This window comes from Ceratotherium simum, chromosome 35 (assembly GCF_057802395.1).
Source record: "Ceratotherium simum simum isolate JZ-2026a chromosome 35, ASM5780239v1, whole genome shotgun sequence".
Taxonomy (NCBI): domain Eukaryota; kingdom Metazoa; phylum Chordata; class Mammalia; order Perissodactyla; family Rhinocerotidae; genus Ceratotherium; species Ceratotherium simum.
In genome coordinates, this window is record NC_141934.1 from 14,149,491 (window position 1) to 14,176,970 (window position 27,480).

The following is a 27,480-nucleotide window of genomic DNA, read 5'->3' on the forward strand; positions in this document are numbered from 1 at the left end:
CCCACTGACTGTGGGTGGTGGTTCTGTTTCAGGGAGGTGCTGCCTGACGAGTGTTGAACTCAGGGGGCACACGGCAGGTGCTCAGGTGGCGGCGATTTGTATCTGTCTCCCATTAGTTACCCAGCTCCAGAGAGAGCCTCAATGCAGCCTCCTTCCTCCCGTCTCTCCTTCCTGCTGCTTCTGGCATCAGCGTGGCCCCTGCACCTGTGGGGCCCTGGCTGTGACCAGAGCTGTCGCCTAGAGCTGTGACTCTGACCTTGGCATTTTTGCCTTGCGTCTCTGCATACCTGGCCCCAGTTGCCTGTGTCAGGAATGGCTGTCAGACTCATGTAGGGCACCCCAGCCCTCTCCATATGGTGACCCAGCTGCTCAGGCCTCATCCTCCTGGCTTAGCACCCCAGGAGGAGGGCACCTCTGTCCAGTAGCTTTTACAAAGTCCCCAGGGTGATGCTCGTTGGCTGTGACCAACATGGCCTGGGTCACTTGCCCCCCAACCCCAACCCATCACTGGGGGCAGCCAGGGGCTGTGATGGTCTTGTTGGCCAGGCATGGGCCCCAGGACCACCGTGGAGCCAAGCCAAGGAGGGGTTGCTGGGGAGAGAAAGGCAGCCTCTCCCTGCCGCCTGCCTGGTCTCCACTGACGTGGGGCCCATTCAGCTCTTCCCGATACCACCACAGCCCCAGCAGCCCCTACACCCCGCTCCTTGCTAATCGTCGCAGGTGCGTGAATCTGGTCTCCCCTGTGAGGCTGCAAGCCACTTCCTGGGTGGGCTTAAGAGTTAGTTTCTAATCAATAGACCCTTCTGCTGTTATCTTGGGTGGCAAGTCACCTGCTTTATTCCTCTGAGTCTCAGTTTCTTCATCTGCAAAATGGGTGTAATAACTAACTAGACACACCTCTTCGGGTTGTCACGAGGGTGGAATGAGCTAATTTACGGCAGTGACCCGTACAGCGTGCTGAAAAGGCTGTGTCTCCCTCCACCTTGTTGCCTTCTCGGACCCCAGGTGTGCACCACAGCGGCAGCCCGGAGCAGCGCGGCTGAGCCCGGCTCTGGAGTCTGGCAGACAGGGACTCAGTCTCACCTCTTCAGGTGACCCCGCGGCCTGCTCCACCTCTCTGAGCCTCCACTTTCTGAGGGTAAGCGGGGTTCACATCGCTGTCTGAGATAAGGCCTGCCAAGAGCCTCGCACTGAGCGACAGTAAACAGCAGCCGTGCTGATTTTATCGACAGGGACAAACTCCTCCCCGTTTCTGGCGCGATGGGAACCTGGCATCAGAAGACCCGGGTTCAGTGTTGCTGTGGTGTTGCCTCTCTGGGCCTCAGTTTCCCCGTCTGTAAACGGGGTCTGCCCTGTGAGGGGTGAGTGAGTGGTGTTCTCCTTTACCCCCTTCCCACCTCCCTCGGAGCCACAGAGCTGCGGTTCAGCCTTTATTGACAGAAGACAGTTATTCCACACTACGCTTACATAGTCTTGGGGTCGCCCGAATGCGGGGTCTGCATTAACACAACGCAAACGTCTGAACTCATCGGGGGTCACGTCACACGAAGCAGCTGCGCAGCCCCAGGCTGCGTCTAAAGATGGTGGATGCTGGGTGGAAAGTTCCAGAACTGAGAAGGGCTTAAAGATGGGCCTTCAAGACAGGCCTAAACACCCGGCCTCCCAGGTGGCTGACTGACCTGTTGATTAATCGGAAAATTCTGGCTCTGGGTTCGGGAACTCCCAGACACAGGGGCCAAGCATCCAGCTGGTGAAGAGGGGACGGTGGTGCCAGCCACTGCTGCAGGTGCTCAGTCTCGACTGAGCTGGAAGGCCCTATCTGCCTTCTCTCTCCCCCGACTCCCTCCCAACCCAGCTGTCTGCAGAACCTGCCACTTGGAAAGTCAGTAATTGGCAATGAGAGAAAAAAACATAAAAACGGTCATCGGGCAATGAAATAGGCCAATAAATACTCCGTGTTGCAGCTTCGTCAGCCCTGCTCGCTACGTGGGTCCAGCTTCCGTGGTTCAGTTTGCTTTCTTCCCATCGCGGGTGTCTCAAATTCCAGTACAAAAAGCCCCCACCATTCCCCGTAAGCCCGTCCCGATTCGCCCTTAGGAAGCTCCCTGAACCCCAAACTGTGGCACCTCCCCTCTCAGGGGCACGTGGCAAGAACAGTTAGAAAAATATCTGGTCTCTAATTTTAAAAAAGGAAATTTCGTAGCATCAAAATACTTGTTTGTTCTAAACAGCAGCCCAAGGCTGCAGAGGGATTAAGAGCCAGTTGGGGACGTGATGCACAGATAACTGAGGCGTGAGGATTGCCGGGACGCGGGGCGGGACCAGGGAGTCGCATTCCCGGCGGGCTGGTTTGAAGAGGTGGTGTGGACGGGTTCCAATAAATATAGATACGCGTGCACGGGGCCCCCGTGCCCAGCACGGCCCAGGGATCTGCGCTGTGAAGTTCTAACTACAGGCTACAGGAGGAGCGCGCCTGCAGGCCGGCGGCACGGGCGCGCAGTGCCGAGTGCAGCCTCCCGGGTCCAGGAGGAGGTCGACAGTCTGCGGGCTCCGCTCCCGGCCTTGGGGTCTGTCGGCCGGAGGCTGAGGCGGATGCTGTGTCCCAGAATAATCAGTTACAGAGCCTCTGCCAGGGCGTTTCCGTGGCTCAGCAGTGCGTCCCCGAGCGGGCGGCAGGTCCGTGAGGGGCCCAGCGGGGAAGCAGGCTGGAGGCACCTTGTGATCAGCCAGGCCAGGCCTCACCTCTGGGGTCTCAGGGGGCAGAGGGGGAGGCCGGGGTGCGTGTCCACTCTCCTCTGCCCTTCTTACTTGGGGAGGCCTCCTGCGGAGGTGTGAGAGGGCCAGGGGGTGCCAAGGGGAACTGCTCCTCTGTCCAGCCGGCAGCCCCACCGCAGGTTCAGGGGCCTGTGGGGGGGTGAGGGGCCTTTCTTCCAGAACAGCCGGCTCGGTCAGCCCGGGCCCAGGCTCCGGGGCAGGTGAGGCCGTCAGCTCAAAGCAGGGCTATGGGCTTGTTCCCCGGGGCGCCCAGGTACTGGGAGGAGGCGGCGGCAGCTGACGCGGCCACGCTGTCCGGAGTCGAGTACGTGGCGTAGAGACCCGTTACCTGCAAGTCTGGGATGGACTGGCTGCTGCCACCAGAGACGGGGGTCAGGCCAGAGGGCCCCAGCTCACAGCCGAGTGGGGAGTCTCCGAAGGCCCCCAGCGTGTCCAGGCTGAAGCCCTCGTCCTTCATCTCGTCCCAGAGGCTCCCTATCCAAGACAGAGCATCTGGGTGAGCCGGCTTCCGGTCAGACAGACTCAGTCCCCGTCTTAGGGAAGAGGCGAGGACCACGGGCGGGGTTGAAGGTCACGTGCTGGCGGAGAAGGGCATGAGGAGCCACAGAGCGAGCCTCGGCCCTCCCCTCCCACTGGGTGTCCTTGGAATGTCGCTTCCATCTCGTTGGATCATTGGAATGAAATAGAGATGATCAGAGAAGGCACCCAGGGATGAACCAAGGAGATGTGTGGAAAGCACTTAGCCCTCATTAAGGGGCACATGAGGGTCAAAGCCAGAGGGACAATGATCCCCCATTCCTCATGGCAGATTAATTACCAACAATCCGGGGGGAGGCAGGAAAGGTCAACACACCCATTTCACAGCTATAACTAACTTACTAACTTGCTGACTGACTAACCTGCTAACTAGTCCAGTTCCCTCGCCAGACATGGAACTCCTGAGGGCAGAGGATGTCTCAGCCTCTGGCTGGCACACAGTAGGTGCACCAGTGTTGGTGACTGAATCAGGAGCTTCACTGAAACTCGAACTTCCCTTGTTCCTTCCTCCCTCCCTCCCTCCTTCCCTCCTTCCCTCCTTCCTTCCCTTCCTCCCTCCTTCCCTCCCCGTGTATTGAGACTGACCGTGTGACAGGCCGCGGGTCAGAGCGTGGCCTGGCGTGAGGGGGGCACGTGCAAGTGGACGCTGTTACCAACTGAATGTTTGGGGTCAGACAGACCTGGGTTGAAATCCTGGCTCTGCCACTTACTAGCTGGGTCACCCCAGGCCAGTGACTTCCCTTCTCTTTGCCTCAGTTTCCTCATGGTCAGAATGGGGACATGAAATGGCACTGGCCTCAGAGGACTGTTGCAGGGTGAGATGAGATGATGCCTATGAAGTGCTTGGCATGGAGCCTGGTATGCAGTAGGTGCTCATTAAATGCTTGGTGTGATTCGCTATTATTAGGTGGTTGAAGGCATGAGCTGTGGGGGAAATGCACAGTCCTCCTCTCCCTTATGCTCCCCTGTCTTTCTGGCCCCCGGCTTCTCTCTCCCCTTCTCCCTCCCCCTTCACGTCACCCCGTTCCTCCAGCCTCACCCTGCAGAGCGAAGTCCATGATGCTGGGATCCAGGGCGTCCACCTCGGTGTTCATGTCGGTGCTGATGTTGATGAAGTCCACGGGACCCCTTCCCACGGTGGGGTGCGGGCGAGGGCTGGGGCTCAGGGCCGGCAGGGCATGCAGGGGTGGGGTCTGGGCCGGGGCAGGAGAGTCTGGGGCGAGCTGTGCTTGGGGCTGGACGTGGTGGTGCAGGGGGCCTGACTGCAGGGACAGGGTCATCAGTGGCTGGGGCGGGAGCCGGGAGACAGCCAGGCAGCCGTGGGCCATGGCCACCGTGGTGGCATGGGTCAGCACAGGGGCCTCAGGCTCCCCCGGTTTGCCAGGGCGTCGGCAGCTTTCCGGCCGGTCTGAGATCAGCTTGTCTAGCTCCTCTGCAGGCAAGTGGGAGAGGTCACTCAGAAGCCACCCTGCAGTTCCAGGGCCCCAACCCAGGCCTGGGCTCAAATCCCAGCATTATCACCTGTGTGACCTTAGCAAGCCTCTTGGACTCTCTGAACCTCAATCTCTTCATCTATGGAATAGCGTCATACACTCTGCACCGGGTTGTTGTGGAAATGTAATGAAATCACAAGTTGTGTAGGGGCTTTGGGGAAGGAGAGGAGCTTCAGCTAATAACATTAGTTCCTCTTGTTGGAACAGTGCCTTATAGGACAGCACAGTCATGCACCACATAACAACATTTTGGACAATGATGGACTGCATATGCGAGGGTGGTCCCGTAAGGTTAGTACCGTATAGCCCAGGTGTGTAGTAGGCTATACCATCTAGATTTGTGTAAGTACACACTAAGATGTGCACACAACGATGAAATCGCCGAACAGTGCATTTCTCAGAACGTATCCCCACCATTAAGTGACATGTGACTATACTGTAACTGTAGGGCTGCACTTGAACCTCAGAACAGCCCTGCAAGAGGGACCTGTGTCGGGGGCTGCAAATCTCGTGAGACTGGGACCAAATTTAACATGCAAGGGGTCCTAGCTGCTCCCCACTACTAAAGAGGCATTAAGAAGTGTTACTGTGGGTTAAAAATTGAATTTCCTTAATGCTCTTGGATAGAAACGAGACTGAAATTACTCTTAAATTATTTTTGGTTGTTGGCTTGCGTCTCATTGAATGTAACACAGTTTTGAGACTGGACCACTACGGTCCCAAGGTCTATGTGGGTTACACTCATTTTAGAAACAAGGACACTTAGAATCTAGAAGGTGAAATGGCCTGCCCAAGATCTCACACTAAATGTGTGTCAGGCCTGGCCCTGGGCCTCAAGCCAGCCCCCAGGGCTCTCTGTGGGGTGGGCGTCATGTGGTCCCCCCAGTTGAGAGCCTGTTGGGCCCTGCTGTGGTCCTTCTGCCGACTTATCGAATTGTTCATCTCTGAGCTGTACTCCCATCCCCCTTCATGCCTGAATCTTAAGCATGGTGGTGTCCACAGGGCCACACAGTCCATTTCACATTCTCCATTCCTATGTCCCTGGTATGCCCTCCCCTTCACATCTCTTAATTTTTTTAAAAAAGCAGAGGCAATATTTTTTTTCTAATTACAAAAGTGATTCATGAACAGGGTAGAAGATTTGGAAAATACAGAAATATGTGAAGAACAGAACAGTTATCAGTGGTCTCTCCATGTACAGTAAAGATTTTGGTATATTTCTTCCAGTTTCTCTCTCTCTCTCTGTTTCTCTGTCTCTCTCTCTCTATATATATATATAGTTATTTACATACATGTATATATGTGTTATATATGTATATACATATACACACGTGTATACAGATAAAACACATACATACATATATATAAATGGGTGTGGACAGAGATGCTTTTTAAAACGTGATCATGTGGTGTATATTAATTCATAACCTGTCTTTTCACTTATTGTATTAGGAACATTTCTTTATATTCCAAAAATATTTTTCTAATACTGGGATAGTATGACATTATGTCTATTTAATCCCCTATTGTGGGATGTATAGACTGCTTTCAGTTTTTTACTCTTAGAAATAATTTTGTGATGGATAACTCTTCATAAACCTTTTGCTCAAATCTTTGATTTCCTCAGCATAAACTGCCAGAAGTAGAATAACGGGAGCAATAAATGGGTACAGTTTGCAGGGTTTTGGTATATTCCTTTGCCCTGGAAAACTTGAACAAGTTACATCCCCACCAATTGTATACGAAGGGGCCTATTTCTCCACTTCCTAGCCTACACTGGGTGTTATCATTTTATTATTTTTTAAAATCTCTGCCAGTGTGGTGGGAAAGGTAAGGAAGCAGTGCGATCGCGTGGTTGTTCAGTTCAGCATTGCTGTGTGAGAAACCAGGGTTTGCTAGTGAGATTCCCGGCTTTTCCTGTGTTTCTGACCAGGCCCAGCCACTAGGGAGGAGTGGGGGGTGTGTTTCACAGGAGGGAGGGAGGGGGTTCACCGGGTGCGCGCCCGTGCCCCACCGTCGTGGCTGTGCGGTGCGTGTTGGCGCGGGCCCGGGCCTCACCCGGGTTGGCCATGCTCCGGTGGATAGCGGCCAGGTCCTTCCTCTTCCACTTGTGCATCTCCTCCTCCATCTTGTCGATGCGGGCCAGGTTCAGGGCCCACAGGCAGCCCTTGCGCGACGAGCCGCCCATCTTGTTCTCCACCTTCTCAAAGCACTTGTTCAGCGACAGGTTGTGCCGGACCGAGTTCTTCCAGCCATCGGGAGCCGTCTGTGGGGAGACGTGGGCACACAGCAGACCCCTTCAGACGCCTCCCCATAAACCCTTCCTCTCCAGGGGGATCACAAACTCAGGGGGGTGGGACGCAATGGTGGCCGGGGTAACATCACAGTGTCCAACACTCGACCTCGAGGTGGGAAGACAAGAGAGAGTGGTGGGGACTGTGGCAAACTGAAGGGCCCAGGCCCTCCTTAAAGGGGTGGCTGCACTTTAGCTCCAGCCAACAGTTACTATACGAGGACGAGGCCCAGGGCTGTAGGGTCTTCCACTCCTTCTCCGCCACTCAGGGAGTAAGCAAGTGAGATGATGCTAAAACATGGATAACCGGTCACGTGTATTAAATGCCAATCATTGTTAAATGCCCTTTTACTTTATTATTATCTAATCAGATATTACACTGCACCTGATACCTTACACACACACAGTGCTGCAGTATTTCTGCTAAGGACACCGTCCAGGCCAGGGACCCCAAAGCTTGGTACCCTCTCACCTCCTGCTCCTTTTTTTTGCTTTGATGCCAACAAGGATAACATTACTAATGGCCAACCATGTGCCAGGAGCTGCCAGGCCCTTTACATACAGAATCCTCACTAACCTTGCTAGCTGGGTATTATTCTCCCCATCTTACAGATGAGGAAACTGAGGCTCAGAGAGGCAAAGGCTCTCACCAGGTCTGTGTTTTGGATTATTATGTTTTACATAGTCTGTGTTGAATAACTGGGTTGGCCTTTCTACCTTTTGCCCCCAGGATGCCTGGTGAACTCCTCTTCATCCGTCAGAGCCCAGCTCAAATGCCCCCTTTCTGAGTTTCTTTGCCCTTGTCTGTGTGAGGCACATGTGAAGGTGTCTATGGACATAACTGGGGACCCAAAAGGATGGCCCAGTTTGGCCTGGAGCCAGTCCTGGGCTCTGGCAGTGCCAGGGAGAGGCCAGAGTAGCTCCAGCACCCCTCCCCTGGGCTGGGGCCCCTCACCTTGAAGTAGGGGAAGTGCTCCTTCATGAAGCTGTAGATCTCACTCACAGGCAGGCTGCCCGTCTTGCTGTTCTTCAGGGCCATGGCGATCAGACAGCTGGAGTCAGAAGGTGGGGCGGGCCCGGCGTGAAGGCATCTCAGGCTGACAGCCCAAGGTCCCCTCTGCCAGGAAGCCTGCCCTGGTTGACCCTACAGGTACCAGCGTCTGCATACTCACAGTGTTAGTGCTGGATACCTTTCCATGGCCCCGCCCTTCTCCTTGACCCTGAACTCAGCCCTTGGGACTGACTTGAGAAGGCTTGTCTTTATCCCCTCCCCATAATGAACTCCCATGGGCCTGTAGACTCTCCCTGGGCTGCTTCCCTCTCCCAGACTCCCGTGAGGTACACGATACTATCGTTTTGATGACTTTTTCTATCAGAGGGAACTTAGGCTCAGAGGGGCCAAGCCACTTTCCCAAGGCCTCACAGCTTGTGAGTGACGGAGTGGGGCACTGGGCTCAGTGTCTGGAGTGGCTGCTCAACCCTGGGGCTCACGGACCACGTGATGCTCCTTCCTGAGACCAGGCCCCCCTGGGGGCTCCCCACTCCCCACGCCTCCCGGTTGGGAGTCTGGGCCACCACACCTGGCTGTCTGAGACGCCCTGAGGGCCGCCCTCACCTCCTCCCCGAGCCCCCACGGCCCGCTCGCCCCGACCTCACCTGTATGAGTAGATGGGCTTGGGGTAGTGTTTGGGGTGCAGTTCCTGAGATGAATGCATGGCCATGCGGGGCTGGGGGTAGGGAGGCCGTGCCCCAAACGGGGGGCCATACAGGCCCACGGGAGGGTACTTCCCACAGGCAGGGACAGGGGAAGGTGGCAGAGAGAGAGAGAAGGTGAGACAGAGCGTGAGTCACTCACAATAACCCCACCCCAGCCCTGTCTCCGAAAGCGAGATGTGGGGTTTACAACCCCAGGAGACAACCTAGTCTCCTCCCACTGCAGGGTGTGGGGAGACTGAGTATACGACCCCATGCCGTGGGTATGGTGGGGAATGTTATGGCCATGTTCCAGGTGAGTAAACTGAAGCTCAGAGAGGTCCCTGGCCAGCCCAAGCCAGGGGTGTCTGCCTCTGAGTCCTGGGCCCCTCTGAGCCCCCGGTACCTGCTGGGTGCCTGGGGGGCGCAGGAACTGTTGGGAGGTGGGAGAGTACAGCTGTGGCGGGTCCTGCAGACCAGATGAGGGCTGTCCCCCCACAGGGAACTGGCTCATCTGCTGGGTCCAGGAGAGGAGGAGACAGAGGGTCAGGGTGGGGGGGCACCCCAGCCTCGGGGACACCCCTCTTGCTCCTGACCCGTGTGGTGGCACTTACGTTGGCTCCGTGGCTGGCCGTGGGCCCCAAACCCAGCACACCTTGGGGAGTCATGCCAGCCGGGCCGTGGAGCAGGGGACCTGGGGTGGCTCCCACGTGCAGGTCCACTGCCCCAGCCAAGGCACCTGCAAGAGGGAAGCACAGAGATGCCGCTGGGCTGGAGGAACGGTGGCCGCAGGCGGGGACAGCCCAGTCCCTGGGCACCTCCAGAGAATGGAACATTCCCCACCGTTGGCGCCAGGCGCATAGTAGGTGCTTGGCACGTCATCTCCCTGCCGTGTCATGGTGGAGAGTGGGTTCCTACCAGCTGTGTAACCTTGAGCCATCCTCAGTTTCCCCATCTGTACAGTGGGGCTGCTGATATTACCTACCTATGAAGTTCTTGTGAGGGTTAGGTGGGATATGTCTGTAAAGTGCTTAGCACACTGCTTGGCACGTGATAATATCTCAATAAATAGGAGTCACTAATAAATCATCGTGATGATCTAATTAGTACTTCGGTCCCTGTCCCTCATGAAGCTAGAACACGGAGTCATTGTTCACCTCTCCTCCTCAAACACATGCCTTGTTCCCCAGAGCCTCTAGGCTTAGGTCCAAATGCCTTTGTGCCTCGTCTCCCCTTTGCCAAGCCCTGCTCCTCTGCTGAGGACTAGCTCAGGATAGCAAATGTACACACACACCCCATCCAGTGCTGGGCCTGTGACAGACGTTGCTAATCTATCTCAGATTCTCCCTGCGCGAGGCTGATTTTAGGGAGCCACCTCCAATCCAGCAAAGTTGACCTACAAGATGAGCCTGCCCTGGGGCCCTCTTGTCCAAGAAACCTTTTGGGTCCCTCAGCTTTCTTCTGAGTTCTGGCTGCCACCTGGGTTCATCGTTTGTGCCTTGTCTGTTTGCCTTGTCCTCTCTGACCAGACCTTCAGCTCCCTGACAACTGGGACAGCATCTTATGTGACTCAGTGCTCCAAACCCCCAGCATAGTGACAGGCACACAGGAGGTGTGCAGTGACTCAGTGGAGAAGGAGGCGGCTTCCTTATTTCACAGTTATCATTTATTGAACACCTACTGTGTGCAGGGTGCTTTCTGCATTGAATGCTCACAACACCTCATGAGGGCAGTTCTTTTATCGTTTTATCACAGATGAAGAAACAGGTCTGCGGGGAAAGCACGGGTCCAAATTCACACAGCTGTCCCCTGGGGGTTCTAGATCAGAGGTTGATAAACTATGGCCAGCTGGCCAAATCTGGCCCACGGCCCGTGTCTGTAAATAAAGCTGTATGGGCACACAGCCGCATCTATGCGTTTACATATTGTCTGTGCCTGGTTTTGCACTGCAGTGGCCGAGTAGTTTCAAAAGAGACTGCATCGGCTCAATTATTTCCTACCTGTCCCTTTACAGAAAAGTTTGCTAACCTCTGCTATAGATGCTTTGACCAAGAACAGTTTGTCCAATGAAAGAAATGTTCCTAGACACTAATTTTTCAACCACTGGTACTTTTAATGTACTGCGATGACTGTTTTTGTTGATTGTTTTTCTTCAAGGCTTTGTGTGTCTCTAGGCATTTAATCCACTTGCTATAACTGCAACTAGCTGCTGTTTATTGAGCACCTACTGTGTACTGGCCCTGTGCTTGGCACTTTCCACGTATTCTCTCTTTGAATCTCTAGATCAGGGGTCAGTAAACTTCTGTAAAGGGCCAGATGCCAAATATTTTAGGCTTTGCCAGCCACGTGGTCTCTGTCATCTTTGTTTTTTTACAACCCTTCACAAATGTAAAAACCATTCTGAACACAAACGCTGTACACATACAGGCCCCAGGCTGTATCTGGCCCTGGGCCGTAGTTTGCTGACTGCTCTAGATGTTCAGGGTGTCCCAGGGTAGGGGCAGGTCTGTCTGTTCTTCACTGAAACCTGAGTTCACACAGGGCCTGGCACACAGTGGTGAGCAGATGAATGAACCACATCCCTTGGAGGAAGGTAGAATTAGTCACATTAACAGATGCAGAAACAGGCCGAGAGAGAGACAGAGACAGAATGACCTGGCCACAGCCACACAGCGGGTAGGGGGCAGTGCTGGATGTCGCCCCTCCCCTGCACCACCCTCCCACCGCCCCACCTTGCCCCTGAGCCTACCTGGGTGTGGGTGTGGCACACCGGGGCTGCCCAGGTCCACGCGGGCACTCGCCATCTGCTGCAGCCGTGGCACGTCCACGGCCGTGAGCCACGACAGTGACTGCAGGTCCCCAGGAAGGTCATCCTCGCCGGTGGTGGCCAGGAGCCTGCAGGGAGGGGCAGGGGCTCGGGCGGGGAGCTCAGTCCAGCTCCTAGGGGGCTCCCCTACCCCTGGAATCACCCCTTTGCCCCTCACCTCCCCAGGCCACCCTCGCCCTCCAATCTGCCCCTCCCCAGGGCTGCACACGGGAGCCTGGTTCCAGGATCCCCATTTGGCAGCCAAATTGCTCATCCTCAGATCATCCTTCACTCGCTCATTTCACACAGCTCACTTAGCCCACCCAGAATAATCAACCCTGATGTTTGTGGAGCATTTACTGTGTGCCAGGCGCCCTGTGAAGTCTTCACAGGAATTAACCCAGTTAACACTCCCAGTCACCCCAGGAGGCAGGTAGTATTATTATTCCCTGTTTACAGATGGGGAAACTGAGGCTCAGAGCGCTGAGCCACTTGCCCAAGGACACACAGAGCAGGAAGTGGTGGGTCTGGAGCCCAGGCAGTGTGGCCTGAAGCCCGAGCCCTTCGCCACGACCCCAGGCAGCCCCTGGGGCTCCAGATAGGACCCACGCCCACCACCCCTCAGCAGATTCATGAGCAGAGACATCGCCTTCCACGGGGGGACAAAGGCTGCCCATCAAGGATACCAGACAGGGACCCCGATTTGGGGTCACCATGACTCCCTGGCCCCCTGAAGTCAGCTCTCCACATGGCTCTGAGGGCCCTGGGCCCCACAGCAGCCTCTTGTTACAACGTGGCTGCAGACCGGCCAGGAGCCCACGCCAGACCCCACTGCATCTGCCATCCCACAGGCCGGGGCGTTCTGGTTTGTGGCCCAGAGGTCCATGGTCCAAATTCTAAGGTCCAAGTTTCAAAACTGGGGGGTCTCGGGGCCTCATGGAAGGGGCGAGAGAGAGGACGAATGCAGCCTCTGGTTTCCTATGCATCTGACGGCGGATCCAGCGAGGCCCTAGCCTCTGCCCTCCTCCTGCCGTCTGCGTGGCCGCCTCAAGCTGCTGTCCCCTCTCCCCGTCTCTCTCTCCCTGTCTCTCTCTCCCCGTCTCTCTTCCCCCTCCGTCCCATCTCTCCTGCTCTCTTTCCTTCCCTTTTAGGGCCACGGTCAGCGTTGCCATGGCCACCACTGCTCAGTTGTCGCCAGGCCTGGGCCCTCAGCCACCAAGCTGGCATCAGGTGACTGCCCGGCTGTCCCGGGGATTGGCTGCCTCGTGGGAAAACAGGGCCTGGAAATGATTTGAAAACTCGGCCAGCCCATGTCAGTGGTAGCAGTTGGCCCGGCTGCTGTCCCCCCATGGCCCATTGTGTGACAAACGACTGTTGCCCCTGTGGCACGTGGCACCCATTGTCCTGGGTCTCCATGCTGCCACCGCTTCAGCCCGCTTGTAACTCATCTGGCCGAGCGACAGCTGTGGTCCAGGCCTGGGTGATGCCATCTGTTCCCTCAGGCCCAAGGAGAGCACGGAGTGATGCCGAGGGGCAGGGCCTGGTGTGCCACCTGCAGTCACGGGTACCTGGACGGCCCCCACCCACCCCTCCTCACCCCATGGCCGGCCAACCTCCCAGCGCCTGGTGCTGTGAGTCCCACTCCTGCTCAGTAACCTGCTGTAGATCCCCAGCACCCTTGTCACTCTGCCTGGTGCTGGGGCTGTAGGGAGGAGTGGAGGTGAGCCTCTGCTGGCTGGTTTCTCAGGGCAGGGGGCCCACTAGAGCCCCCTGAGTGGTGGTGGGGCTTGTAAACAAACCAAATTCCTGGGCACCATCATGGAGCAGAATCTCAGGCGGCGGGTGAATCTGATAGGCAGTCCACGTTGTGGTTAAGAGCTTGGGCTCTGGGTTCTAATCCTGGTTTCCACTTACCTGTGTGCCCTTGGGCCACTAACTTAACCTCTCTGGGCCTCGGTTTTTCATCTGCACATGGGGATGATAATGGTTCCTAGCTCATAGAGTGTGGTGAGGATTAAATGTGTTATTGCAGGTAGAGACTCAGAGGAGTGTCTGACTTCGCTGTCGTCAATGTTAATACCAATATTAATGTTAAGGGTAATATTAGCCAGGCCCTCAGAGAACTGGAAGTACCTCGAAGCTTTGGGCTCTGGGGTCGCACAGACCAGCCTCTGCAGCTGCTCCCACTGGCGACTTCCATTTATTGAGCACTTCTCCCATGCCAGACCCTGGGCTACCTGCTATCTCCACTGTACAGATAGGGAAACTGAGACCCTCAGCTGTCACTCAAGTGCTCCAGACCTGGTTGCCTGCAGAGCGAGGGTCACACTTGTACCTGCCTAGCACGAGGCAGAGTGCACAGGAGGGGCTGTGTATATGGGCCTCCCCTGACTGGTTTATTATTACTTTTTCCTGCTGTTTCTGAGCCCCGCCTGCCCCCCATTCCTGCCCCCCACTCATGTGAGGAGCAGCGGCCGACTGCAGCCGCCGGGGTCTGTCCCGCTCCGGCACACGCGAGCCCCGGCCCGCTCCCATGCCTTGGCACCAGCCAGTCCCCCGCTAGGAATGCCCTTTTGGCTTTTCCTCCCCTCCGCCCAAACTGTGCCCATCCCTGGAGGCTCACTTCTGTCTTCTGGCCTCTTAATGCCCACGTCCCCTCAGACATCACCTGACACCCCCCCATTTTACCCATGGGGAAACTGAGGCAGAGAGAGGAGAAGCAGTTTGCTCCCAGTTTCATAGTCCGGAAAAGGGCCAGGGCTGGGGCTCCTTCCAGCCCCAGAGCGGCTCCTCCTCCGGGAAGTTTTTGCCACCCAGGGATGCCCGCTGCGTCCTGACTGCTCCCTGTACCTCCCCAGGGCCAGCGAGTCCTACATAGCCATCTCTCCGTCCTCTCTCAGCCTCTTGAGCTGGCGCTGAGCCCCGTGTCACTCTGCATCCCTGCACACAGTGGTGCCACTTAAATGCCTGCTGGGCTGCTTGAGACAGGCTGACCCCAGGCCACCAAGCCGGAGAACGGCATGACAATGACTGTCGTGCCCAACACTTTTAGTGCTTACAGAGCCATCCTCTGCCTCTGAGTCCTTGCGACAGCCTCAGGACAGGGACAGGGAGCAGGCGGCCCACTGTACAGATGGGGAAGCTGAGGCCAGATCGGTGAAAGCAAAACCATGACCAGAATCATCTCCCAGGAGCTGGTTCCAATGCAGAGTCCAAGACACAGCCCAGACCCTGGAGTCCCACCCGTGGGCTGCGGCCTGAAGCTGTATTTTAGTGCCTCCCAGCAAGGCTCTGGGGGAAGGGCAGCCCCAGGAGGTGTGGCAGGGGTGTGGCCCCAGCTCAGGCCTTGACTGGACGGATCTGGGTGCAAGTCCTTGCGACCCCCTAGCTGCGACCTTGGATAAGTCACTTCAGGTCCCTGAGCCCCCATTTTCTCATCTGGAAAATGGGAGAATAACCGTCCATATATCCCTGGTGTCAGGATCAAGTGAGCTGGTGTGTATTCAACTTTGGGCACGCGCCTGGCCCCCGTTCACTCTCCTCGGGGTCTGCTGCTCATTCTGGGGGTCGGCGGCCAGGGCCTGCTCCCCCTGCTGCCCCGGGCATCCCAGAGGTGGTCTGGTCCTCCCTGCCCGTGCCAGAGTATGCCTCAGTGTGCCTGACCCGTGGCCCCTGCCCCGCCCGCTGCTCTCCGGAGGTGGATGTGGAGGCTCAGGAGCTCCGCAGGGGGCGTCTGCTAGCCCCACAGCATGGCTCCTTCCCGCGCCTAACAGGGTCGTCTGGCATCCAGGCACCTCTTCACCAGGCGTGACAGGGACCAGGAGGTGACACGCCAGGGCTAACTGGGAGTGTCGCATCCCCCCTGCCCAGCCTGGGCCCTTGCCCATCTCTGTCCCCTTCTCCTCCGCCCCCTACAAAGAGGCGCATCAGGGCAGCCCCCTCTCCATATGTGGGTGGGATGTGAAGGCCCCCAGTGCCTGGCGTTCCCTCCTTAAAGATGCCCTGGGGACCCCATTCATTCTCCCCTGGCGCTGCCTTTCAGATGGTGTAAACCACAGGGCCCATGGCAGCTGTGACATGGGAAAGACTTCTTTGTTCCCAGCCAGACCCTCGGATTCCCAGCCTCGGTTTCCCCTCTGTAAAATGGACACAGATGATAATAATAGCAGCAACACCTGTATCCCCCAGGGCTGGCATGCTGGTGGGGAGGTGAAGTGGCTTTGTGAAGCATCCTGCCATCTGCTGGGTTTGAGATGACTCCCCACTGTGCAGGTGTGTGTGTGACCCTGTGTCAGTCTCCTGAGTGGGTGTCTCCTCTACTGGAAAATGACAGGACATTTGCAATTCAAAGGAAAAGGCAAAAAGCAGCCCCACTGCCCTGGTGTCTCCCAAGACCTGTCCTGCTCTCTCTCTCTCGGCCCATCTCCTGTCTCTGGGTGAGGAGGAAATCCAGCCCCTCCTCAGCCGGGTCACCGTGTCGCTGGTGCCTGCCCGCCTGGCGTCACCTCCAGAGGAGGCGACAAGAAGAATCAAACTTCCGAGACCCAGCTCCTCTGTCCACTCCCTCCACCCTTTCCCCAGTCCCCATGTCACCCGTCTCCCTCTGTCCTAACTCTCCTGTTCTGTGTCTCTCTTCCTCTCTTCCTCTCTGTGCCTCTGTGAATGTTCTGTGCTTCTCTCTCTGTGTGAGTCTCTCTGTCCCTCTGTCACTGTGACCAAGGGGCCCTGTGATGAAGTCCTGGCCCCACTCTTTCTGTTTGGGGACATCCCATGTGCTTCCAAACCTTCCTGAGCCTCCGTTTCCTCCTCTGCAGAATGGGGGTAACAACAGCAGAGGCAGAGCTGCCACAGGAGGCTCCTATAAATATCCCCCTCTCCTCCTCCCCTTCTCTCTCTGATGTGGCATCCAGGGCCACAATCTCCCACAGGTCCGTCTCCATCCACACACTCAGCAGTCCTGTGTCCCCACCACCAGGGCTGCCCAGAGCCACTGAGTCAGGCTTTCTGGGGAGGAGACTGGGGTCCTGCAGTTAACACATCCCCCACCCCAGGTGGTTCCTACACACCTGGTGCTGGGAGTGTGGCCCCCACCCCGCCCTCTGGCCAGCTCAGGTGGCCCCATGCTCTAATGTGGGCATAGTGTGTGACGGACCCTGAGGCCCAGAGTGCACTGTAGGCCCCAGGTGGGGCCAAATGTCGACCTTGCCTCCTCCAACACACCTCCATTGTGCCTTCCTCCACATCTCCGCACCTTCTGTTCCCTGACAAAGGACGCCTTTCCTTCTCCTTCTCCGCCCCTTTCAGCGTCCCCCCATCTGAGCCCCCATTTCCTGAGCCCCAGGCAGCACCCTAAGTGGCCACAAGCCTCCACCTTCTCCTAAACCCGGCTGGTGTCCCCAGGAGGGCAGAGGCTGCACCCCCAGGTCTCGGGGGCCCCCACGTTTGGCAGGGAGGAGGCCAGGACAGGGATGAGTCCACTGCTGGGTGCAGGTGGCCTCAGGAGACCCTGACACTGAAGTGGGGACCTCACACCCTGAGGGAGGAGCTGTACCCCTGGGGCCCAGCACAGGGCCAGGCACACAGTGGGTGCTCCGTAAGTCCTCGTGGATTAGACAAATGAGCAAACAGACCAGCTTTCCAGGTGCCCCACCCCCACTCCCTGGGGCCAGGCAGGGGCAGAAGGGCCCGCTTAACTTTATTTAATTTGTGGACACAGCTTGTGGTGGGTGAGCCCTAGATATGTGCCCGGCCCTGAGCTAGAGTGGGTGACAAGATGGAGCTCGTGTCATCCTCACAAGAGCCTGAGCAGGCCGGTGATGTTATCGTTACCATCTTCCCATTTACCAGATGGGGACACTGAGGCCAGGGGGAAACAGGCCTGTCTAGGGTCCCCAGCCAGAGACTGGGTCCGTTACAGCCCTACTGTGCTGTTTCCCTGCCCTCCGAGGAATGGGTGAAGAAATGTGCTGAATTCTACAAAATCCTAGCACTGTGCTATACAATAAGTAGCACTAGCCACATGCAGCTATTTAAATTTAATTTAAATTCATTAAAATTAAATAAAGTTACAGATTCGGTTTCTGCGTCACACCAGCCGTATCGCGAGTGCTCAGTGGTTCCTCATAGCCAGTGGCTGCCATATTGGACAGCGCAGATGCGGAACATTTCCATCATTGTGGAAAGTTCTACCAGGCCACAGCAGTCTGGAACCTTCTTTTCAATGTTGATGGAAAAATCTGTGGTGTTTTTACATTACCTTAAAACAACTGGAAATTTGATCTAAGTTTGGAAATTTCAGGAACTGATTTCATGGAATCTTGAGTTTTGGTATGTTTCATTATAAAAGATTGCCCCACCAGCGAGGAAGTTACAGGGAAGGGCTCTGTAAAAATGGGAGCCGTGTCCCAAGGTGACTCGCAAAGTAGTGAGCTCTCCGTCCTGGGAGCAGCCAAGCAGGAGCCGAGGGATGAACTGTCAGGCCCCTATTGAATGAAAGAGGAGCCCAGGTCCCTCCGAGGTCCCTTTCGATGCAAAGACCCTGTAAGTCGTGGGAGCAGCTGCAGGTGGACCCCCTGGTCGCATTTCCAAAGTTCTCTCCTCTCAGGAAGCTCCCTGCCCAGGCCTCAGTTTCCCATCTATGAAGCGGTGGTGACAGAGTAGAGGTTCCCGCAGGGCCCCCCGCCTCCAGGGCTCTAGGAGGCAGAGGAGCACAGTGGGCAGGAGCAGGCAGGAGCCCCAAGGCAGGCGGGCCTGGGCCTCGACTCTTCCTGGGGGTGCGACCGTCACCTGCCCTGGGCCTCAGTTTCCCCATGTATAAAATGGGAATCATAATAGCACCTGCCCCAAGGTGCTGCTGATGAGAATATGATAGCAGTTCATGTAAGCATCAGAGCAGGTGAAGCATCTAGTCTTCTGCTGAGAGAGCAGGTTAAACTCCTAGTTCAGGGGTCCCAAGGGTGACCCCTGACAGTGCATCCTTCTCAAACCAAGTGGGGTTGATCACCAACAGGCGGTCCTCATTAGTGAGTAGAGAGCTTTTTGGGCAAAAAGAAAATGAAAAGCCCTCTCTGGCGCTCCACGGTCCCCTTCTGAATTCAGTGGTTCACCGACAGCTCCCACCCCTCACAGGGGGCCCTTCTTTTTCTTCAAAGCTGGGCCACATCCATCTTCTCCTTATTCAACACACACACCCCTAGGGGGCATCATCACCCCTTTCACAGATAGGAAAGGTGAGGCTGAGCCAGGGGACTTGCCTCAGCAGCCTCCCGCTTGAGCCTCCCCTGGCCTCGACTTCCCATCTGGAACACAAGAAGGTTGAGCCCCTTCCATCTCTGTGGGGCTGCCACTGGGATACAGGCTGCAGGGCCACGCAGGGTGGGGGACCGCTAAGGTGGGCAGCCCACCTCTGCTAGGAAGTCTGGGGATGCTGAAGGCACGGCCCCATTTTGAAGAGGTCAGAGCATGGAGTGTCCGGGAGGGAGCAGACCCTAGTTAGGAGCAAGGTGGTACTCTGGGAGAATCAACACGAGAATACTACTCTCATCAGTGTAACAATCCGGCCACCAGGGCCGAGTGCCCACTCTGTGCTTATCACCTTCTGTGTGTTACTTGTGTCCTTGTGAGTTTTGCTCTGGGGTCCTCAGAAGGCCCAGGCCCCCGCAAATGCCACATTCTGAGCCCATCTCAGCTGGGGAGCCAGGGCCACGGGGCACCCCCCCTTGCTCTCTCTCGGCATTTCAGTGCGGTGGTCAGGACTTCAGGCTCCGGGATCAGCCAGGCTGCCTTTGAATCCCACCTAGCCACTTAGTAGCTGTGAGACTTGTCTGCAGTCAGCTGCTTCTGAGGCTCAGTTTGCTCATCTGTAAAGTGGGGTGCTAACGCCTGTACCCATCTCACAGGGTGTAAGCAGCTGCTTCATTCCACAAGCGTTGCCTGAGCTCCCACGTGCCAGGCCCTGTTCTGCCGAGCAGACAAAACTCCCTCTCTCCCAGGAGATCACTTTCTAATTAATCAAGGAACGCAAAGGGAGATCTGCCCCGTGGCATGCCTGCTTTCCTGCCAGCCCTCTTAGGTCTGCACCTGCCTCATCTCCCGACAGGCCACTTGTCATAGCCGTTTCACAGATGGGACGAGGCCCAGAGAGGGGAAGTGATGCCCCTTCAGCTGCACAGTGCTTCAGTGAAAGAGCTGGGATTTAAAGCACCCACTCTGCAGCCTCTTCGCTCGGATGCTCTGCCAGTCTGGCTGAAATAAATCAAGCCGTGAGCAGGAAGGGCAAACCATCATCATACTGGTTTTAGAAGGATCTGCCAGGTGCCTCCATGGGGACAGGGCCACGGTCAGGGGCCCCCGTGGTGGCCCTGGGCAAAGCAATACACCACTAGAGGCCATGGCTGCCATCCTACACTGGCCGGGGGACCAACCCGACCAACGCTGATGAACGACGCCCTTAATTCACCAGCCGTGTTGCTGGTGGGATGGAAGGTGCGCCAGCGAGCACGGCCCTGGACGGTGGGGCAAGGGACACCTGGATTCCAGGGCCGGCTCCACTCCTACCGGGCTCCTTGGGCAGGTGACTCAGTGCCTTTGAGCCTCAGTTTCCTTGTGTCAGAATAGAGGTGATAACAGGGCCTGCCTCTTGGCTTAGGGTAGATAAACCACAGGAAGGGTGCAGTACAGTGTGTGGCTCAAGTGCTAGACAAGTGTCTGTGGAATGGGTGGCTGTAACACCCAGCAGTCAGCATGACCTTTTAAAAGGAACGTACGTACCAGTCACTGTCCTAAAACCCATCAGGGGAGTAAGAGTCCAGCTCCTTGCAATGATCGGGCCCTTGGCCATCTCCTTCCCCTCCCCTCCTGCCCCCTTCTCTCCCATCCCCTCTGCTCTAGCAAACCTGTCTATCTTTCAGTTCCTCAAACATTCTAAGTTCTCTTTGCACATGTTGTTCCCTCTGCCGGCAATGCTGTTCCACACACTCATTCACGGCTGGCTCTCTCTCATGCTTCTGGTCTCAGCCTAAATGTTCCCTCCTCTGAGAGACCCTTCCTGGCCACCCAACCCTCATGGTCCTTTGTGTGTTTGTCTGCAGAACATTTAGCATTTTGCAATGAGGTGTTCATTTACATGTGTTTCCAGTCTTTGCACTCTAGGAGGGCAAGGACTGAGAGGCTGTCTATTTTGGTCAGCACCCAGCCCAGGGCCTGGCATCCTGTGAGCATTTATTATACACCTGCCGGAGTAGGAGAGGGAGGAAGGATCCCCCAGCCTAGCCCAGCTCCAACATATCTTGCATTCCCCAATCTCTATCCATTTCCTGCCCAGCTTAGACACCACCTCCCCCCAGGAAGCCCTCCCAGACCAGTCCAGCGTCTCCCAGTCTTTCTCCCCCTGAAATGATTACGCCGTTAGTGTCTACACACAGCATAGACTCCCAAGATCACCCATTAATTTCTCTCGGGTCTGTTCTGACACACCCTGCCTTCTAGACGCTAAGCTCCTGGAGGACAGGATGACTCGGTCTTACACCTGATTACAGACCCAGAGGGACCAGCGCAGGTCTTCATTCTTTCATCTGACAAATATTTGTCCACCCGAGGTGAACTGGACCCCACGGCCTCTGTCCTTTGCTGCTGTAAAGGCGAAATGTGGTGGTGCACTTGCTAAGGAGCTTAGCAGGAGCCTGCACAGGGCCACGCATATTGGTGGATGGATGATGGTTTCTGTGGGGATCTTTGCCTACAGAGCTGAAGTCTGGAGCCCGCATTTAACCCTTTATGTCCTATCTCGGGGTTCCTTAGAGTTGATACAGCAATTGTGCAGTGGAAGGAACATCCATTTGGGGTTCAAATGTCATGTCAACCCCTTGGTAGCTGTGTGACCCTGGGCAAGTCACTTCACCTCTCTGTGCCTCAGTTTTCCCATCTGTAAAATGGAATAATAGTAACAATTACCACCACAGAGGGCAGCTGTGAGGATAAGCTCAGACAACCTATAGGACAGAGCCTGGCACCCAGCAGGAGAGGTTCTCTCCTCTTGCTTTCACGGTCACTTGGAGGGGTCTGCCCAGCAAATATTGTCTCTAGGGGATCAGATCACCATCCCAGCAGTGCAGAGGCACATCTGGCCCCACCTGGGATGTCACTTCCACTCTGATTACAACAAGGAGGTTTCAGCTGCCTTCTGGAGGTGTGGTTAGTAAGAGACTGTTACGTCACCACAAACTGTTCTTGTTTCCAATCCAACTTTGACACAAAAGGGATTAAGCATTTCACGGAGGTGTTTATTTAGCTAACATATCTTTTGTAACCGTTTACAGGAAAAAGAAAATCAAATATAACTTTGCAAGCTCAGAAATTCCCAGCTGGGCCAAAAATGAGTGTAATGTGAAATGATGTGATTAGGAATTTGGAAAAGAGACTCTTTCCTTTCTAAGACTTGGCTTGGGACTTGATGTGTGTGTGTGTGTGTGCGTGCACATGCACGAGTGGGTGTGTGTGTGCACGTGTTGCTGGGGGGTGGAACGGCAAGACCCCAAAGGAGGGCTGGCCCCGGGAAAGCCACCTCTCTTCCTTGCCTGCAGGGTAGCCTGAGGAGCTGTTCTGGCCAGCCCGAGGGTGAGGGGTGTAAGGATGTGGGGATGGTCACCGCCCCTGACAGATGGAGCCCCCCTCCCCCCTGCGAGGAGGTTACAACTGATGGGCGGAGCCACACTGATATGGGGTGAAACCCCCACACGCAGCTCAGCGGGGGGCTTCAGAGGAAAGGCAGGTGGTGTCTGCCTACCCTGGTCCACACAGCAGGATTTTGTCATTGCTTGAGCTTCATGAAGCCCTCCTGCATGTCTGGGGATGTATTATTACTCATGTGATATTTATCCAACCATCCATCCACCCAATGAATATTTATTAAGTATCTACTGTGTGCCGGGCGCTGTGGTTCCCAGAAGAGACAACCACTGTCCAGAGAGAGAAAGGGTTTTGCCCAAGGTCACCTCATTTCTTAGAGGAGGGTCTGGCACAAAGATCTGTAAGGACAACCACTGAGCAGCGTGGCCCTGGGAGAAGGTGCCTTCTCTCACCTCTCCCGGCCTCAGTTTCCCAGTCTGTAAAAGGAGGTTGTTGCACCTGACCCCCAGAATAAGTTCCAAAAGTTAGGGCAGGTGGTTAGACTCTGCAGTTCTGCCTCTCCCTGAATGTGTGCCTTTGGGCAAGGCGTGTGTCTGGGCCACAGTGTCCTACTCTGTAAGGTGGGCTAATGCCCGCACCTGTCTCACAGATCTTACTATAAAGATGAAGCGGGATGGTGCACTTGCTAAGGAGCTTAGCAGGTGCCTGGCACACAGTAGGTGCTTAATAACTCTCTTTCTCAGCATCTCAAAGAGTGGATTTCCCTCCCGGCCTTTGAGCTAAGGGGAAACCGGCTCACCCATGCGGAGCATGAGCTGTTTGCCGTTGCCTGGGAGGTCAGGGCTGCCCCCACCCCCTGGCCCCTGGCCTCAGCGTCGGCGGGCGGGGAGGCTGCTGCCAATTTGCTGTCTAGGCCTGGCCACCGACTCCTGACAGCTCCCCGGGGACAGGGCAGCCACCTCCAGCTGCTTTCCACCCCCTCCCTCCCGCACATGGCCATTGAGAGTTAACGGCCAAACCGGCCCCTGGGGATGGAGGGGCAGGCGGCCGTGTGGAAGGCTGCATGGGGGCTGGACCCAGGCTGGACCAGCCGCCCGAGTGGTCCTTGGAGTGGTTCTCTGGAGACATGGGAGGGCAAAGGAGAAGCCCATAAACTTCCCCTGGGCTATTATTTGGGGAGAAAAATCAGTGCTTGGAAGGGGCGGGGGAGGCCCTGCATAACCGTAAGAGCTCCCCCCTCCTCCACGAGAAAGTGCTCTGTCCCAGGCCCGGCTCAGCGCCTTTTCTAGATGGAGCCACAGAATCCTCCCAGCCGCCTGCGAATCGGGTTCTCTCCTTGCTCCATTTCACAGATGAAGAAACTGAGGCACAGAGAGGGGCGAGGACTTGTCCAGGGTCACACAGCTGTAAGGGGGTGGAGCAACTTGTTCTGTCCCAGCACCTGTGCTCTTCACCAGTGGGGTGCCGGGGTGGTGGCCACGATACCCTCTGGATGCGACAGCCTCAGGTTCAAGTCCCCGCTTTACCCATAACTAGCTGCGTCATCTTGTTAAGCCATTTAATCTGGCTGAGCCTCGGTTTCCTTATCTGACAAATGGGCACAAGAGTGCTACTCTCAGGGGATGGTTACGGCACGGGACAGACAAGCAGTAAAGGGTTAAGAAACCACCAGCTGCTATTATCATCATCATTATTATTATTATTATTTTGTTATTCTGCCTTCTGGATATGCTAGCTGTTTAACACAAGCAACAGCCCTGAATCCGTGCCAATAGGAAAGGTTTGTGCCAGGCCAGGTGCCCGGGCAACACTGGATCCAGTGCTGATGCAGGTCTACTTCTCCTCCCTGTGCCCTGCCCCACCCCTGCCGGCTGGTCAGTGAGCTGGGTGGGCATTGCCAGGCCCCTGAGGATGCTCCCTGCCTGCCTTGCCCTTGCTTCTGGAAAGAGGCAGCTGCTGAAGGCCCCAGACAGTTTGTGAGCTGGGCTGGCCAACACGCGTCGGGCCGAGACCCCAGGGCATGGGGCTAGCGGGAGCCCCTGTTGGGCAGTAAGGCTGTATATGGGCATCTGGATTCAGGGCTTCCCCCCACCACGATCCTCCACATCCTACCCCCAAAGCCCTGCATTGCAGAAGGTCCGCTCTTGCAGAAAGCTGGACTCGTGCATGTAACTAAGTAAGAACAACAGCAACTAGTGGTTCTGCGTCTCCTGCTCTTCAAGCTTTATTGACTTAGTCCTCTGAGCAACCACACGGGGAGGGGCTCTCATTGTGCCCATTTTAAAGATCAGGAAGCCGAGGCAAGTCACGTGACCTGTCCAAAGCTGGACTTTGAACCTGCATACACGGACTCCAGAGCAGCCGCCCTAACCACATGACGCCCTGCCTCTGGTGCTCTAATGGGGTGCCTTAGGCAACAATAAGAATCTTTGGTTTTGGGCTCTTCCAGCTGGCCCAGCTCTCTCACAGGCTTCCAGCTGGGAGGGCAGAAGGACATTCACTCTGGATACATTGAGTGCCTGCTGGGTGCCGGATACTGTTGTAGATATTCCATCTGACCCTTGCGAGGCAGCTTTTATTCCCCCCACTGTACAGAGAAGGTTCGGAGGGGAAAGTGCCCAGGATCATGCACTTGGCAAGTGGTAGAATCAGAAATTCTTATTTCATCTTTATAAGAACTCCATGCAGCGGGCACAATTTCTATCCCCATTTTTTGGATGAGTAAACTGAGGCTCAGAGAACTTCACATGGCCATAGTAGCTGGGATTATACCTGACTCCAAAGCCTAAAATCCTCACCCTTATGCCGCCCCCCACTCCACTTGCCATGATGTAAACCCTTTCAGCACTGGAAGGAAGCCCGGAGGTCTCCGGTGGTGTGATCTTGGGAAAAGCCTCTTTGAGCCTCAGTTTCCCACCTCTACAATGGGGCTCCTCAGAGCAGCCTCCCAGGCTGAGGTGAGTGATGGGGAGAGGGAGGGTGGCATACAGTAGGTGCTTACAAACTGCCACATGCCCGGCCCACATGTGGTGTCCCTGCTCCACACACACAGGCTCTCGGCAAATATCTGTTTGAATCTGTAGCCTCGTTGGGCTCTCAGAAGGCAGCCTCCAGGCCGACAGCCCTAGGGAAGCTGGCTCCTCTAATTGGGGGCTGCGGTCTGCCCCAGAAGGCACCGCTGCTGAGTGGCGGTGGCCCCGGGGGGCCAGACAGCCCCTGGGTAAACATGGCTGATCCGAGGTGACAGCCTGCTCTTCTCAGGCCAGCCCCCGTCTGTCCGCACTCCGTAATCTGGGCTGTGCACCCTCGACTCATGGACACGGTCCTTGCCTTGGGGGTGGGGCCCTGGGAACCAGGTCAGACCTCCCTGACTCAATGGAGAGAGGCTGGGAGGGGACTCCATGTCTGTCCTTTTTCTTTTCCTCTCTCCTGTTTGCTGTGTGACCTTGGACAAGCCCTTTCTCCTTTCTTGGCCTCAGTTTCCCCATCTGTAAAAGAAGGAGACTGGACTAGTTGACTCCCTAGGGGCCTTTCCAGCTCTGAGGTTTGAAGACAAAAACATGAAGGGCTCTCCCCACCCCCAACTCACTTGTATTTCATTTCATCCTGTCTCAAGAAATAATTTATTTTGGCCTCAGTCTCCATCTAATTTATTCTTCAAACACGTGAGACCTAGAAGAGACTTTAAGATCATCTAATTCAACAGCATCATTTAACTGATGGGGAAATGAGGCCCAGAGAAGGCAAGGGACTTGCTGAAAGTCACACAGCCAGGCTAAGAACTCAGGAGTTCTAACTCATAAATTTTCCAACATCCAAGAAGAATGGAAGCCAATTCTCCCCCAGAAAGCTTTTGGGGGGGCATTTCCTGGACCCCCATTAGGGCCACTGGAGAGGAAGCAATGGCCGCTATTGTCATCTTCACATTCACCAGGACGCCCAGTCGCTAACGCAGGAGGGGACCTCTCTTGGAGGGGACAAAAGATGGGAGGCATTTAGTGGTCCCACTGTCCAGGCCTCAAGTCCCCCATACCCTCAGAGAGACCAACTTTGAAATCAAGACCTTCTAGCTTTCCTGCAAAATCACAGAATTTAATTTAACAATAGCCCCGGGGCAGCTTCAGAAACCATAAACAGCACATAAACACTTTAAACGATTAAAAAATACACGGTTTGTTATTGCTGAACCCTCACCTGTATTCCTGTGGGGAGAGGTGGTGGTTTTGCCCTGAGTTGCGGATAATTCCTGACATCGTGGATGGGATGTCACTTTCTATCATCTCCTTGGGGAAAAGAGAAGCAGAAAACAAAGCTACCATCAGCCACGATGGGCAGGACAGAAACCCACCATTTTCCCACAATTCACAAGGATGGAGCTCAAACAACTAACAACACTTTTTTTAAAAAGAGAAAAAGAAAAAAAAAAAGTACTAGAGGATTCCTGGGCGTCACAGGTCACTTTCCCAGGGCAATTCTACAGAGTTTTAGAAGCAAATAAAGAGAATGGAATGAAATTCCAGGTTCTTTCGAATTAATGAGGGAAGAGCAGAGGAAGACTCTAGAATCCAAATGTCAACTCCTGGAAAATGTGGACTCGCAAAATGGGAATCAGAAAAACCGGATTTCCTTCCAAGCCTTATCGCTTCAACCGCAGCTCAGTTATGATCACTTTGAAAATAAAAAATAAACAAAAAAGGATGGCTTGACGTGTCATGGATGTTTCTCTGGGGAGAGCCAAATTCCCACTTGCAAAGGGAATAATCCCCGCAGGGCTCCCGCCCTAGAAATGCCTTCAGAAATGCCACATGCCCTTGCTGGAAAACCAATCCAACCCCCTACCCCACCCCCGCCACATACAAACAGCCTTAAAAAAAAAAAAAAACTTCCCTAAGTTTCTCAAACTCCAAGCCTGAAATGAACACACAAACCCACCAAAGACGCTCAGATCCGCCCCCAAAGTCATGCAAGGATTCCTGAGAAGGAGAAAAGGGGAGCAGAGCGAGGCAGCCCCCGCAGCCCCTGCCCCGGGTCTCCACCCTGGAAATGCAATGCAGGGCGCTGCCCGGCCGGAGGGAGCAAAGCCGACCCTGCAAGGCGGTACCTGGAGCCGATCCTCGCCGGCCGCCGCTGCAGGCGCTCCTGGGGCGGGCGGGGGTGTCGGAGGGGGGCTCCCTCGCGCTCGCCCCTCGCGTTCCGCAATTTGGCCGCCGTCGCAGCTCGAACCGTTTTTAAATTTCCCTCTCTGGAGCTGTCCAGCT

The 27,480-nt window shown here is 55.6% G+C and overlaps 1 protein-coding gene across 1 annotated transcript; it reads right to left on the reverse strand.

The window, feature by feature from the left end:
• Window positions 1-1,424: 1,424 nt before the first annotated feature.
• On the reverse strand, window positions 1,425-27,399 carry FOXN4 (forkhead box N4). The gene is made up of 10 exons (XM_004429874.3): window positions 27,324-27,399; window positions 26,417-26,505; window positions 11,540-11,685; window positions 9,405-9,529; window positions 9,197-9,307; window positions 8,755-8,882; window positions 8,054-8,150; window positions 6,864-7,071; window positions 4,352-4,744; window positions 1,425-3,249 (listed from the first exon to the last, which is right to left on the reverse strand). The coding sequence occupies exons 2-10, from the start codon at window positions 26,500-26,502 to the stop codon at window positions 2,990-2,992; spliced, it is 1,554 nt and encodes a 517-aa protein (XP_004429931.1). The 5' UTR covers window positions 26,503-26,505; window positions 27,324-27,399; the 3' UTR covers window positions 1,425-2,989.
• Between the last annotated feature and the right edge of the window lie 81 nt (window positions 27,400-27,480).